The 15,310-nt window shown below is 40.5% G+C and overlaps 2 protein-coding genes across 2 annotated transcripts in view; one reads left to right on the top strand and one right to left on the bottom strand.

Annotated features, from left to right (window-relative positions):
• Positions 1–3,247, bottom strand: part of LOC124612822 (cleavage and polyadenylation specificity factor 73) — an 86,579-nt gene extending 83,332 nt beyond the window's left edge. The window contains exons 1-3 of the mRNA XM_047141243.1: positions 3,017–3,247; positions 2,605–2,834; positions 2,459–2,522 (exon numbers count right to left, since the gene is read on the bottom strand). Coding sequence (XP_046997199.1) covers positions 2,459–2,522; positions 2,605–2,675 — 135 coding nt within the window. The 5' untranslated portion in view covers positions 2,676–2,834; positions 3,017–3,247. The remainder of the gene's footprint in view (positions 1–2,458; positions 2,523–2,604; positions 2,835–3,016) is intronic.
• Positions 3,047–15,310, top strand: part of LOC124612823 (osteoclast-stimulating factor 1-like) — a 67,173-nt gene continuing 54,909 nt past the window's right edge. The window contains exon 1 of the mRNA XM_047141244.1: positions 3,047–3,330. Coding sequence (XP_046997200.1) covers positions 3,273–3,330 — 58 coding nt within the window. The 5' untranslated portion in view covers positions 3,047–3,272. The remainder of the gene's footprint in view (positions 3,331–15,310) is intronic.

Consider the following 15,310-nt stretch of genomic DNA (forward strand, 5'->3'; position numbering starts at 1 on the left):
CAAGGTGTAGCACAGGGCTCAATCCTTGGACCCTTTCTCTTCCTTATATATATTAACGACATTGCACAACCCATTAACTCCCATGTTGTAAGCTATGCAGATGACACGTCAATCTTATTCTATGGGAGTGAAGCTAAAGAGCTAGAATCTCTTGCTACTAGTGGTATAAGAGAAGTAACAAAATATTTAAATGATCAGGGAATCAAGGTGAATGTCACTAAATCTCAACTACTGACATTTAAAACAGGCAGTTCTCATCACAACAATATGAATAGCGTGTGTAATACCTCTGCAACAGAAAATGGCAACTGCAAATTCCTGGGTGTAAATGTTGATGAAAATTTGCGGTGGACATACCACATTAATTTCGTATGCGGAAAAGTCAGTAGTGCCATATATCTCCTCAGCCAGCTTGCAAAGATAGTTCCTAGCCAAGCACTGAAATTAGTATATTATGGAACACTTTACCCCTTTCTTAATTACGGAATTGAACTATGGGGCTGTGCAGCTGATGTACATTTAAAAAGAATACTACTACTACAGAAAAGAGCAATAAGACTTATACATGGGATGGGACATTGAGATTCATGTCGTGAAGTGTTTGTGGAGCGCGAATATCTGAGAATATATTCTCTGTACATCTTCAAAATAGTTGTATTTTTTATAAGTCAACCAACAGAAGCTATCAAGGGCAGTGATGTACACGATCACAACACTAGAACAAAGTGTAACTATTTCCGTGACAGAACAACATTAAAAATGACTGATAGAAGTCCATGTATCAATGGTTTGATTTGGTATAACAAGCTACCAAACTTTCTAAGAACGTACACGGAAAATGTTTTTAAAACAAAATTACAATCTTTTCTAATAGAAAAATGTTTATATTCTTTCAACGAATTTTAAGATAGTGATTGTAACATGAGGCATTAGCATATCAGCTGTAAGGTGATAAATGTAAAAAATAGACATAAGAAGCAACAGCTACAGAATATAGTGTATTTTATAAGTATAAATATAACCATAGTATTAAGTCTGACGTACGCAAAAGCAATCATTACGATGGCTCCACGCAAAGAAAATGTGGAAATACGGAAGCGTCCGATCCCACCCGTCTGCTTTGACCCATGACGTCACAAATATGGCGGAAACAAAAACAAACACACACACTTTCCACAAGAAGCCAAATGACACTAACGGGACAAGCGCGGGAAATGGGGTGTTTTGGGTGGAGGGCAAACTAAATATAAACAAATTTAGGCGCCTTGCGTAGCTACAACGTGTAAGTGAAGGCAGCCATGTATGAATACCCACCCACCTCCCCAGGGGTCGTAACCCCTGCAACCCATAGAAGATAAAGATGCTTCAGTAGCTGATTAGTGTTTTTTGTTTAAAAAAAAAAAAAATCTCACCGGATAGAACGAACAGATCAGAAAGATAAATATAATAAACTAAAACAGAAATTCGAGGAAACAGATAATTAAAATAAGTAATATGTGTTTTTAAATTAAAAAAAAAAAATCTCACGAGATAGAACGAACAGATCAGAAAAGTAAATAAAATAAGATAAAACATAACTGGAGACAGCCACAGTCAAACCAAACTCCGCGCCGTCATGACGTTACACACGACAACACCCTTACGTCACGGGTCAAAGCCGACGCGTGGGATCGGACGCTTCTGTCGACCCGAAAATGTTAATAAATAAAAAAAAATAAAGGTCAAGACGATCAGCGAAGACAGGGTACAGTTTCCCAATGGTGGCCCTAAAATTATTTAATGCTCTATCTATGGATATTCAGTCATTGCTCATACAGCGATTTACTAAAAATTTTTGTATATTAAACGAGCAAAGCTGCAGCTCAGTGACGTGAGAACAGTGGCAACTACACTATATTCTAATACTGGTTGTGTTATTGTAGTAATGTATATTGAAACATAGTTATTAACTTTCGTATTTTTTATAGTAAGACTATCCAGTCCGAACTGAATTTCTACATTCACTTTATTTTGGCAATAAACTTGACACTGTGAGCTCAGCTGTGTGTCCAGCCACGGGTGCTGAATGGCATAGAAATGGTAGTAAGGTATCCCGAGGCCTAGGTTATGGGAAAAAAACAACTGTCTCACTTGCTTGAAAGCACTGTGAAACATTTTCACTGCTGAACTAGAACAACTGCTCTAGACGGAACGGAAGGAAGGTAGGCATGCTTACAATGACAACTTATAGTTCACGTGAAAAAACTTTGGAATGATTAAAATGAGATACTAAAATAAAGTATACATTACATCCTACAAATTACTTGTATTAATTTGCAAAAATTGATCAGTAAATATTTTTATGCAATATGATCCATATTTTCAGTGGAATGTAATTACTAAACAAACCTACTTATATCATGAACTGTTAAAACTATTGGGTATAACAAATTTGACTACGGCTTTCTTAAATACGTACCATGATTTTCTTTCCTTTAAATTCTAGCATTATGCAGGATCGCCCGACTTCCTGACCAGCACCACTGTAACAAAAATTTTAATGTAAAGGCAGTTTTAGCTTTCGGAAATATAAAAAAGGAAATACAGACAGAATACAATTCGTACAGTGGCCGTATCAGTAGTAAGTCACTCTCCTCTGCTGGAACTTGAGAATCAGCCTTCCTCTTTGTTGTCATTTTTGTATCTTGTATACTACTCACGTGTGTTTACAACCACTTTCAAATTATCCCTACAACCAATCGATCAGCATGCAAATGGCTATCTATCGACAATTTCCCATGTCGATAGTTGCTTCAGCAAAATATCAACAATACGGCACTGGCAACCTGAAATAACTGAAAACAATAAACAGTAATGAGTAATGGAATACACCTGAATGACCCTTAATAAACAGTATCAAAGAATCATTAATTATTTTTCCGGTAACAGTCTCAGCATGGAAAAAAGGATGAAATGTTAATTTGCGAAGAGAAAAACCTTACGTTAATTCGCTAATAGAAACTCATGTATACGTTACCATGGCTTACAGCATAGAAAACAGACACGACGTGGTTGTATGTCTATATTAATACAAGTAGGAGAGCCATTGCTTCCAAGTCAATGATAATTTTTTGTCTTTATCTCTGCGGTTTTGGGTGGCGTGTTGTGTGTTGTACGCTTCCTAGTTCCTACACTGTGCAGTGTGCACTTGTGCAGCAGTGTTGTCATGGACGTACAGCGGTTTTGCAGTGTTAGATAACGCTAATGTGTGAATCTGTTGTCTAAAAAACATAATGGCTGCAAAATTATCCGCCACCCGACCCGCTCCACCAAAACCTATTCCTAAACCCGGTGAGTAATTTCTTTTGTCTCTAAAGATGCTATTGGTTCCGTTTTGTTACAGTCCATCTAGTCAACAAGTGACATGCCCATGAAAATTGAAACGCTCGTATCCTTGAGAGGATGCGTGGATTTAATCCTCCTTGAAAAGATATGCTCTGAGTGGGTAGTTTAATAATTTTTACATGCACAAAATTGGAAAAAAAGAGGTGATCGTGGTAAATAAAGAAGGTTCCGGATACAATAGGAAATAACATTTCACTTTTTAAGTATTGAAGAAACTATTCTGATAGTGGAGAGCGTGGAACGAAAAGAAGAGATGATTCTTTTAAAAAAAAACTTGGCTAATTGTGATACTGCCACGACGTGTGTGAATAACATAGGCCTAGTTATCAGTAAATGAGTGACAGCAGGCTCTGACAATCAGAGGAATGTAGAGTACCACAAATACGTTTTTCTTCTAAAACCGGGATAATCCGTAACAGCAGTTGTGAAACTTTATCATCTGGATACAAAAGATCCTTTTAAATGTCCATTAACCCCACTTTAGCCGTACCATATACATAGTTAGAAATCCTCTGTCTAATATTTATATTGTATATTGGTTACATGGAGCCTATCCAGTGATACCTGTATTCTACATTAGATGTTTTATCACTTTTCATATTAACATCCATGTACTACTCCTTCGTTGTTAAGTGTACCGGGTACTGATTCAGTCTTATTGTCCCTCCATATTTATATTTTGCTCTTTTAAGATCCTTAAGTTACCCTGTCAAGCAGATCATTTACTGCAATACTTAAGATGTCATTTACTAGTACTACATACTGGTTTGATGGACAGTGTACAATGAAATTAGTGCTCTGTTTGATTTAGTCGATTAGGCAGAAATCAGCATTAAAAAAAGAGGGGAGGGGGGGAGGGAGAGAGAGAGAGAGCTGCCATGATGATAATCGGGGATCTTTCCCTGGGGTAAAAGGTGACCAGGTGAGGGGGTGGCAACCCTCACTCTCCTTGTGCTGCAACGATATTCTGGTCACAAGCTTGTACCACAGCCCACAAAACAATATTTAAATTAAAATACTTAAGCAGTTTAAACTAAGAAATATTCATCCTGTTACCAAAGAATATTTAAAGGCAATCCCGCAAGAATAATTCTACCAGACATAGGAGCCTCTTCATGAGCCTTAGGAAGTCATAGATGAACTGAGAACTTAGGTATCTTAAAAACCAAAATCATGAAAACATAAAATAATAAGACCAAAATGAAACAAAATGGGCCACGTAAGTTATGGGTGTGCTTCAGTGAACATTGTACTGCAGATTGCTGAGCTCCAGTGGAATATTGTACATATGAGGGAAAGGGGATCATGGCTTAACTACTGAGATCAGAGAATGATACAATACCAGGGGCAATTGGACCTATAGATACTGGATGATCTAGGTTACTTTGGAAGCTAAAAGTTTGATTGAGAGTTGGCAAAGCAAACTAATGCGAATGTGAAATCTTTGATGCTGTGACATTGTAATCTGTAGTGTAGCCTGGCTGAAAGTTCACAGTTTGATTGTGAATCTGCTACTCTGTCATCAGATCTCACACACATCTTTACCTATCGTGCTTTACAGAATGGGCAAGTCTCCAATCTCCACGTTCTGTAATGAGGCATGGATATCGGACACATTGTCGCTACTCACGGTTTCACTGTCTGTCTACCACTTTCAGTTGATGCTCATGAAAGTAGCATGCAAACAGTCAACCAGCCTCACCATTTCCCAGGCACTGAACAGTAACACTCTGCCCTCCGTAAAAGTCACTTATGTCAGTGGATTTCCCCATTTGTAACTTATTTTTGGTAGAATGATTCCCGCCTCATCTCTGATCTGCTTATATGCTTTCCTTACCATCTCATGTGCCTGCAGTGCCTTTCATGGACAAGTGTTCTACAAAATCAGGTATCCAAGCGTGACTTGTGACCTGCCCTGACAGCTTTACTTCTACCAGTACCTCATCTCTTACCTTCCGTACTTCACAGAAGTTGTTCTACATACCTTGTGGGATTAGTACTTCTGGAAAAGAGGACACTGGAGACATGGCTTAGTCACAGCCACCGGCAGTCGTGCTTGGATAGCTCAGTCAGTCTCACACTTGCTCACAAAAGGCAAAGGTTCCAGGATCAAGTCTCAGCCCAGCACACTTTTAATCTGCCAGGGAGTTTGAAATCAGTGCACAGTCCACTGCAGACTGAAACTTCATTCTGGAAACTATCCCCCAGGCTGTGGCTAAGCCATATCTCCACATTATGTTTGTTCCATCAATGTAGTTGCGCAAGGTATGCAGGAGAGGGTAGGAGATGAAGTACTAGCAGAAGTAAAGCTATGAGGTGGGTCATGAGTTAATCTTGGATAGTTTAGTCGGTAGTGTACTTGCTCCTGGAAGGCAAAGGTCCCAGGTTAAAGTGCTAGCCCATCACCCAGCTTTCTTTGGATATAAAATGTAATGATCCTATGGGCTCAGTTGTAGGTAAATCAGGCGGCAGACTTCAGTTCATTGGAAGGAGATGCAGTCAGTCTAAAAAGGAAATTGCATACAAAACACTTGTGGATCCATCCTATCTTAGCAGAAGTCAGCAGTCACACTCCCCCCCCCCCCCCCCCCTCCCGCAATACCAGTTACCAAAGCACTTGTTGTAAAAGTGCACATTCCATGTAACATTATAATGTGTAACATTTATTTGCACCAAATGAAACTGAATAGAGAGGCTCTGTCTTAGCTTAGTTCATAATACCCACAACCACTCCTACTGGTAGAGGTTATTCACATAAGGTGGGAATCTACCAACATCCATTCCAGAGGTTGAATGATTGAGAAACAGTTTGTACCAGAAGTCTTCTCAAAACAGGTTATAACATGCACTTGATTGCTTGATTTGCTGCCAGTGGTGGTGTTTTATTTTCTGTTGTCCTTTCAGACTCCACTGAGTAGTAAATGCTTGATGACTTAACACTCATGTAAACATTGCCCCATCTGGATCCACCTGACAGAAAGAGCAATTTCTGAAAGGAAGCTGTTATTGTGGGTGGTCAGGAGACAAACTGGATGCTCCACAGCTAGCTGGCTGTCTTTGAATACTGAAACAGTATGGTGGAAATATCATTGTATCTTTGAAATTAGGGACAGACTAGTTACTCTGGGATGAATCAAATGCCGAGTGTCTGCTGAAAACCTCACAGTGTTCAGGGTGAAGAATATAACAATAAATGAGTTTACAACCACAAATAAGGTTCCAGTCTTCTTTCTGTTGATAAAATTTTCTCTATCTTCCACTCATGTTAGACGATTAGCAATACCCACTAGCTTTCGGCTGAGTTCTCTTCAGCCATTGTCAGTGGTAACAGTCATGTGATGTGTTGCTGCTGCCCTTAAATAGCCACGCTGCTGTCTATGGTGTCACTGGTACTCACTCCAGCCCCATACATGGTAATGTATTCATGTACCTGCAGCACCCACTTGAACGGGTCCAAAGCTGCTCTGTTGCAGGCCCCCTTCTTTATTGAGGGTGTTGTCAAATATTTTTCCTCAGTCGCTTTTTGTATAACACCCAGCTATATAAGGCTAGCAGCAGTAATCGCTTGACAGTCAGCACTTGACAATGGTCCCAGGAGCTCCCCTCCAAAGGGTTGTGCATTCTTAACCTTTTGACATGACAAGAAGCGCGAAAAAAATTTTTCAGTGTATGTCACCATAAAATTGTGCATTCTTTCTGTTTTCTCTGCTGTATTCCACTCCTTATCTGGCCAGGCAACACTACTCACCTGTTGTAAGTGGTATTTTTGTTGTTGGAGGAATTTTGAGACAAGATGCATTTTACTTTTTTGCCCAGGATGGTGCAAGTGCAAATTTTAATCATTGAAGTCAGCTTTTTAACTTACCCAAAAAAAAGTAAGGGACATGAATTTACTAGGATTTCATATCATTGGCCATCATCCAGAGTGAACATTTATGAACTGACCTCAAGAAATGGGCCATTTCGTCACAGGGAGAAATAGTGGTTGAAGCTGAGGGACAACAGGCTATGGTTCATCTCAGTGATTCAGCTGTGGCGATCCTTCTGCTGGCCAATGTGGTGAAATAAAATGATTTTAATGTGTATACAGATAGGACACTGCTCTGCAATACATGAGTTGTTCTAGTGAGAGGGCTCATCTACATACGTGGCTTGTCGTGTTCACATATATGTGTTGTGTCTGACTTCTGGGACATTGAGGTGGGTAGCAATAATACAGTTAATTAGGACACTGAATAAATAGTACATTATTAATTACAACAATTATCTTGGCTTGCCAGACTCCTCTGTAGCTATGAAATTGCATGTGTGGGCTTGTGGTTCATAACATGCTAAATGAGCCACAATTGCTGAGTGGCTGATTGATAAAAGTTCATAATGGTCGTACTGTGGTTCACAATAGTCACCAGAAAACACTAGTCCATACATGCTTGTTCAAACAGTTCTGACAGCATTGGTGTGTAGGCACAGTTCACAGTAGACAGAAGTTTCTTCACTCCCCGACAGTTGACATGGACTGTATCACAGTGAGTAGGCAGTTCAACGATGTTACTGTGGCAGGAGCTTACTGAAAGTGGGGACGATCCAGCCTCATTCAGAACGGCCCTCCTGGCCTCTGGTGACACCATTTCAGGGCAGAGGCATGCTTTGCTGTGTAGTATCTCTGCAGTGGTCAATATTTCTTATGCTGCTCTATACTCAATGACACTGTATGCCTTACCCCCAAACTTCAGTCTCGGCATCAGATATGGAGATGGGACACGAAGGTAGGGGTGAAGGATGGAGCGCCGGCATAGTTGGGGCAGTCGGTGGTGAAACTTCAGTCAGTACCGAGCACTCATCCAGACCCTGGTATCCACTGTGCATGTGGCTGGAAACACCGACCAGGAAACCAACAACAGGTTGCGCGTTGTTGGTTGTAGGTGCAGAGGCAGATGGTGCAATAGGTGGACAGCAGTAGACAACATCTGGGCCGTCCAGACCTTCCCATTGGATGACCGGGTGTGACCCTGTTGCTGGCTGGATCCCGAGATGCCAACACAACTATGACGATGGCGGTAGCACCAGGTCAACATCTGTGGGCGTCTCCAGCTGTGGAGACGACCGTGCTGCCAGGGGCAACACGTGACCTGAGCAGATAGGGATTGGCCCCTGAACTGTCTTACTCTGGGCAATAGATATTGCAGGTGCTTGAAATCGTGCTCAGTTACATCGACAATGTCTTGTGATGCAATAATTGACAATATGATACTAAGGTCAGGGTTTTTGGTACGGCGGCACAAATACGGGAATCACACATGTAATGAGTAATTGCATCTCTCATCATAATGTCATTGTTGCTTAACCTACATAGACACTGAAAGTGAAATTTCCTAGTAAGGCTGTGAAGTTCTGTTATCCACTGTTTGGAAGACTGTCCCGGCTGCTGTTTTCATATTAAACTTGTAATGAGCTGCTGCCTCATGCAGTTGTGATTTAAAATGATTTGACAGTTTGTGAACTAACTCATCATAGGGGATCTCATGACATTTGCGATCTGGAAACCATTTTTATACCAACCTGAATACATCTGAGCCTGTGGCGGAAGGAAAATGTTAAAGACGATGGATACCTGCTACGCCATAGGATTTGAAATGTGCCATCAACTGCAACATAATCAGCCCAGTCTTTTATTTGCCTGAGAAATACTCTGAATGTAGGCACTTGAACCATTTGTTGAGTTGTTTCCAATCGAATAGGCTGGGGCAGCAGTTGTGGTGTTGCCACAGTTCCATGTAGTACTTGTAATAATTGTTCAACCCTTTGTCCCTGCAACTGTATAGCTTGCATTAAAGACACATCTGGAAGTGACTTGTGAACACACCATATAACAACACACACACAAACAGAAAAATAGCACTGCTGCAAGAAAGGGTTACTTACACAATATGCCACAGTGTGCTAATTGCGAGCTGCATCCTTGGTGTCACTTTAGTTGCTGTGTCCAAATTTTGGGACAATGAGGTGTCTAATAATAATACAGTTAATTAGAACAGTGAATAAGTAATAGTTTATTAATTACAACAAAACTTACATTTGCTTGCCACGCTCGGCTGTAGCTGTGAAACTGCACATGTGGACTTGCTGTTCAGAGCACACTAAGAGCCACAATTATGGAGCAGCTAATTGATAAATGTTCGTGATGGTCGTACTGGTGCTTAACTACAGTCACTAGAAGACACAAGTTCATAGACACAGTTCTGAGAGCACTGACACATAGGTACCGTTTACAGGAGACGGAACTTTCTTCGCTCCCTGATAGTTGACACAGGCGGAGTGACGGAGAGTAGACAGCACAATGATGTTACTCCGATAGGAATTTCCTGGAAGCAGACAGGATCTGACTTTGAACATAACTGTGCTCTTAGCCACAGGCGACACTATTTCAGGGCAGAGGCATGGCGGTGGTGCCTCAGAACTGAGAGAGGCATGGCTTCTTCCTAACATCTCATTGGTGCCTCATGATACTGCTTTGCTGTACATTCTCTCTGCACTGGTCGATACTTCTTGTGCCACTCTAGATACTCGATGACACCGCATGTGTAACCCACATTTTAATAAAATATTATTTATATCAATACAGAACAACAGTGACAACTGACTAGCTGTGTCAAGAAAGTAATGTATTTACAAGGGGTATCATACAGCCACAGTTCCTGTTAAGACTACTTTAACAAATGTTTTGTTTATTTTTAGTCGCTTTTTGACAGTGGGTTGTAAATGGTAACTAGCTAGTTTTCAATCTTGGCTGGTGATAGTGGATCCAAATTCAGTTCAAGATTTTTACCTTTTAGTGTTGATAATAATAGTTTAGTTTTGAATCTCTAGTAGTAGCTGTATTTGCAGATCAAATTATGGGAATACAGGTCCACCTATTATGTTAACAACTGTTGCTTTTAAGTACCCAAACATGTTGCAGTACCTTGCATCATCATCAATAGGTGCTTCTATTCGATTCTGTAAAATGCAAACATGATTTAAGTACTAATGATTCTGATGAAATTAGACCTAAAACAGTTTGTCTGCTGTGGTTAATACTCTATTTTCTACATTGTTGGATTGTGTAGGTTCCTCTTTAAATTATCGTATACCGGTAGCTAGTCATCTGGAACTAAATGGTATTACCACGAGTTTGGTTGACTAAACACTTTATCCATAAATATCATTCAGTTGTTCAAAAATATTTCACAGCTACATTTTGTGATTACTTACTGTTACTTTACAAGTATCTGTCCTCATTTGCATGCTCCTAAGCTGTGGAAATGCACACAGAAGCATGGCTTATGTTTTTTAGGAACTCCACTTGCAAGAGGTAACTTGATTTCCTCAAAAATGTACATTTCTGAACTTTTGGAGGAAGGCAATTTAACCCCCCTCTAAAACAATAGGGATACAGAATTCTTATTAGAAGATATCGTAGTACTGATCTCGCATCTTACAAGGGATAGATTCTTGATTGACTTATGAACTGATAAATTTTTTAAGACTTACATTTACTACACTTGGTATTGTAACATCGTTAGCAATTATAAATGCATGAAAATAAATGTGTTGACATTGCCTCCATATAGAAGACCAGATGGAGAGGTTTGAAACAAAAAGAATTGGGGATGGGGACAAAGTCGTATACCATGGTATTGGTACAAGAAGGAATGGTGAGGCATTGATGGTCAACCTACACTACTGCAACATCACAAGCACTGACAGAGTGTCAAATTGGCTATTGACTGTCAAAATTGATGTATAGCATCAAGAACTGTCCACACCATATCTTCCTATGCATCTCAAACTTAATACAGAGGGGAGGTTGAGGAGGATGAGGATGGATTCCAGAAAAGTCTTGATGCTCATCTTCCACCAGCTCCCCATGATGAGTCCACTATCCTTGGTGGAGGCTTAAATGGATGTATTGGATGTCAGTGGGAAGGATATGAGCAATGTTATGGAGAATATATAAGCCTGCAAAATGATGACGGATGTCGCATTCTGGGAACGTGCAGTGTTGTTCATGACCTGGTCTTGACCAACATGTATGTCAAGAAAGGATAGCACACATAGCTACCAGTACCAGAGGAGGTCACTACCCGTATCAGTTACTGGATGCTTTAGCAACAAGATCTGAAGATGGCAACAGATACCAAAGTTATTCTATAGGACAACATCACCGCTCCCCAATACATCATGTTTATCCGTGATATCTGAAAAATGCCTAACAACCAAAGACATCCAAGATAGTATCTGAGTGAATCAGATGCAGAGAATGGATGCCCAACAGAACAAATTAATGCATTTTGACCAACATCTCATCTGTCTATGCAGCCAAGTGGTCAGTGTAGATGACTTCCATGCGGAGGACCCGTTTTCAATCCCTGATACTGCCAGGGATTTTTCCTTGGTGGGAGGACTGGAATGCAGTCCATTCAGCTTTGTGATAATTGAGAAACTGCTTGACTGTGTAGTAGAAGCTCCATGTCTGTTAATCTGACGATGGTCAGGAGAATGACCGGCTGAAAACATGACGTTCCACACTGCATCCAGGTAATGCCATTAGCTGATGGGTGACATGGAACTCAATTGATCGGACCCAGTTAGTCTGTTTGGGTCAGAACGGCAAAGCTTTTCTTTTTCTTTTAACAAGCTTTGCAATATAGCTTTATCAGTTAATATGAGATATATGGAAAGATGCTGTGAAATGGATACTGCAAGAGAAACCCTGCAGAAAAAATTACCAGGCTGAGAATACATTGACAAATAGACCAAGTGATGGGATAGTGAAATCCAGCAGGTAATCCAGGGGACCCCCCGTGAACCATGGACCTTGCCGTTGGTGGGGAGGCTTGCGTGCCTCAGCGAAACAGATAGCCGTACTGTAGGTGCAACCACAACGGAGGGGTATCTGTTGAGAGGCCAGACAAACGTGTGGTTCCTGAAGACAGGCAGCAGCCTTTTCAGTAGGTGTAGGGGCAACAGTCTGGATGATTGACTGATCTGGCCTCGTAACACTAACCAAAACGGCCTTGCTGTGCCGGTACTGCGAACGGCTGAAAGCAAGGGGAAACTACAGCCGTAATTTTTCCCGAGGGCATGCAGCTTTACTGTATGATTAAATGATGATGGCGTTCTCTTGGGTAAAATATTCCGGAGGTAAAATAGTCCCCCATTCGGATCTCCGGGCGGGGACTACTCAAGAGGACGTCGTTATCAGGAGAAAGAAAACTGGCGTTCTACATACCAGAGTGTGGAATGTCAGGTCCCTTAATAGGGCAGGTAGGTTAGAAAATTTAAAAAGGGAAATGGATAGGTTAAAGTTAGATATAGTGGGAATTAGTGAAGTTCGGTGGCAGGAGGAACAAGACTTTTGGTCAGGCGAATACAGGATCATGAATACAAAATCAAATAAGGGTAATGCAGGAGTAGCTTTAATAATGAATAGGAAAATAGGAGTGCGGGTAAGTTAACTACAAACAGCATAGTGAACACATTATTGTGGTCAAGATAGACACGAAGACCACACCTACTACAGTAGTAAAAGTTTATATGCCAACTAGCTCTGCAGATGACGAAGAATGAAGAAATGTATGATGGAATCAAAGAAATTATTCAATAGTGAAGGGAGATGAAAATTTAATAGTGATGGGTGACTGGAATTCGAGTGTAGGAAAAGGGAGAGAAGGAAACATAGTAGGTGAATGTGGATTGGGGCTAAGAAATGAAAGAGGAAGTCGCCTGGTAGAATTTTGCACAGAGCACAACATAATCATAACTAACACTTGGTTTAAGAATCATGAAAGAAGGTTGTATACATGGAAGAACCCTGGAGATACTAGAAGGTTTCAGATAGATTATATAATGGTAAGACAGAGATTTAGGACCCAGGTTTTAAATTGTAAGACATTTCCAGGGGCAGATGTGGACTCTGACCACCATCTATTGGTTATGACCTGTAGATTAAAACTGAAGAAACTGCAAAAAGGTGGGAATTTAAGGAGGTGGGACCTGGATAAACTGAAAGAACCAGAGGTTGTACAGAGTTTCAGGGAGAGCATAAGGGAACAATTGACAGGAATGGGGGAAAGAAATACAGTAGAAGAAGAATGGGTAGCTTTGAGGGATGAAGTAGCGAAGGCAGCAGAGGATCAAGTAGGTAAAAAGACGAGGGCTAGTAGAAATCCTTGGGTAACAGAAGAAATATTGAATTTAATTGATGAAAGGAGAAAATATAAAAATGCAGTAAATGAAGGAGGCAAAAAGGAATACAAACGTCTCAAAAATGAGATCGACAGGAAGTGCAAAATGGCTAAGCAGGGATGGCTAGAGGACAAATGTAAGGATGTAGAGGCCTATCTCACTAGGGGTAAGATAGATACTGCCTACAGGAAAATTAGAGAGACCTTTGGAGATAAGAGAACGACTTGTATGAATAACAAGAGCTCAGATGGAAACCTAGTTCTAAGCAATGAAGGGAAAGCAGAAAGGTGGAAGGAGTATATAGAGGGTCTATACAAGGGCGATGTACTTGAGGACAATATTATGGAAATGGAAGAGGGTGTAGATGAAGATGAAATGGAAGATATGATACTGCGTGAAGAGTTTGACAGAGCACTGAAAGACCTGAGTCGAAACAAGGCCCCCGGAGTAGACAACATTCCATTGGAACTACTGACGGCCTTGGGTGAGCCAGTCCTGACAAAACTCTACCATCTGGTGAGCAAGATGTATGAAACAGGCAAAATACCCTCAGACTTCAAGAAGAATATAATAATTCCAATCCCAAAGAAAGCAGGTGTTGACAGATGTGAAAATTACCGAACTATCAGTTTAATAAGTCACAGCTGCAAAATACTAACATGAATTCTTTACAGACGAATGGAAAACTAGTAGAAGCCAACCTCGGGGAAGATCAGTTTGGATTCCGTAGAAACACTGGAACACGTGAGGCAATACTGACCCTACGACTTATCTTAGAAGAAGGATTAAGGAAAGGCAAACCTACGTTTCCAGCATTTGTAGACTTAGAGAAAGCTTTTGACAATGTTGACTGGAATACTCTCTTTCGAATTCTGAAGGTGGCAGGTGTAAAATACAGGGAGCGAAAGGCTATTTACAATTTGTACAGAAATCAGATGGCAGTTATGAGAGTCAAGGGGCATGAAAGGGAAGCAGTGGTTGGGAAGGGAGTGAGACAGGATTGTAGCCTATCCCCGATGTTATTCAATCTTTATATTGAGCAAGCAGTGAAGGAAACAAAAGAAAAATTCGGAGTAGGTATTAAAATCCTTGGAGAAGTAATAAAAACTTTGAAGTTTGCCGATGACATTGTAATTCTGTCAGAGACAGCAAAGGACTGGGAAGAGCAGTTGAGCGGAATGGATAGTGTCTTGAAAGGAGGATATAAGATGAACATCAACAGAAGCAAAATGAGGATAATGGAATGTAGTCGAATTAAGTCGAGTGATGCTGAGGGAATTAGATTAGGAAATGAGACACTTAAAGTAGTAAAAGAGTTTTGCTATTTGGGGAGCAAAATAACTGATGATGGTTGATGTAGAGAAGATATAAAATGTAGGCTGGCAATGGCAAGGAAAGCATTTCTGAAGAAGAGAAATTTTTTAACATCGAATATAGATTTAAGTGTCAGGAAGTCATTTCTGAAAGTATTTGTATGGAGTGTGGCCATGTATGGAAGTGAAACATGGACAATAAATAGTTTAGACAAGAAGAGAATAGAAGCTTTCGAAATGTGGTGCTACAGAAGAATGCTGAAGATTAGATGGGTAGATCACATAACTAATGAGGAGATATTGAATAGGATTGGGGAGAAGAGAAGTTTGTGGCACAACTTGACTAGAAGAAGGGATCGCTTGGTAGGTCATGTTCTGCGGCATCA

The sequence above is a fragment of the Schistocerca americana genome, chromosome 4, assembly GCF_021461395.2.
Source record: "Schistocerca americana isolate TAMUIC-IGC-003095 chromosome 4, iqSchAmer2.1, whole genome shotgun sequence".
Lineage (NCBI taxonomy): Eukaryota > Metazoa > Arthropoda > Insecta > Orthoptera > Acrididae > Schistocerca > Schistocerca americana.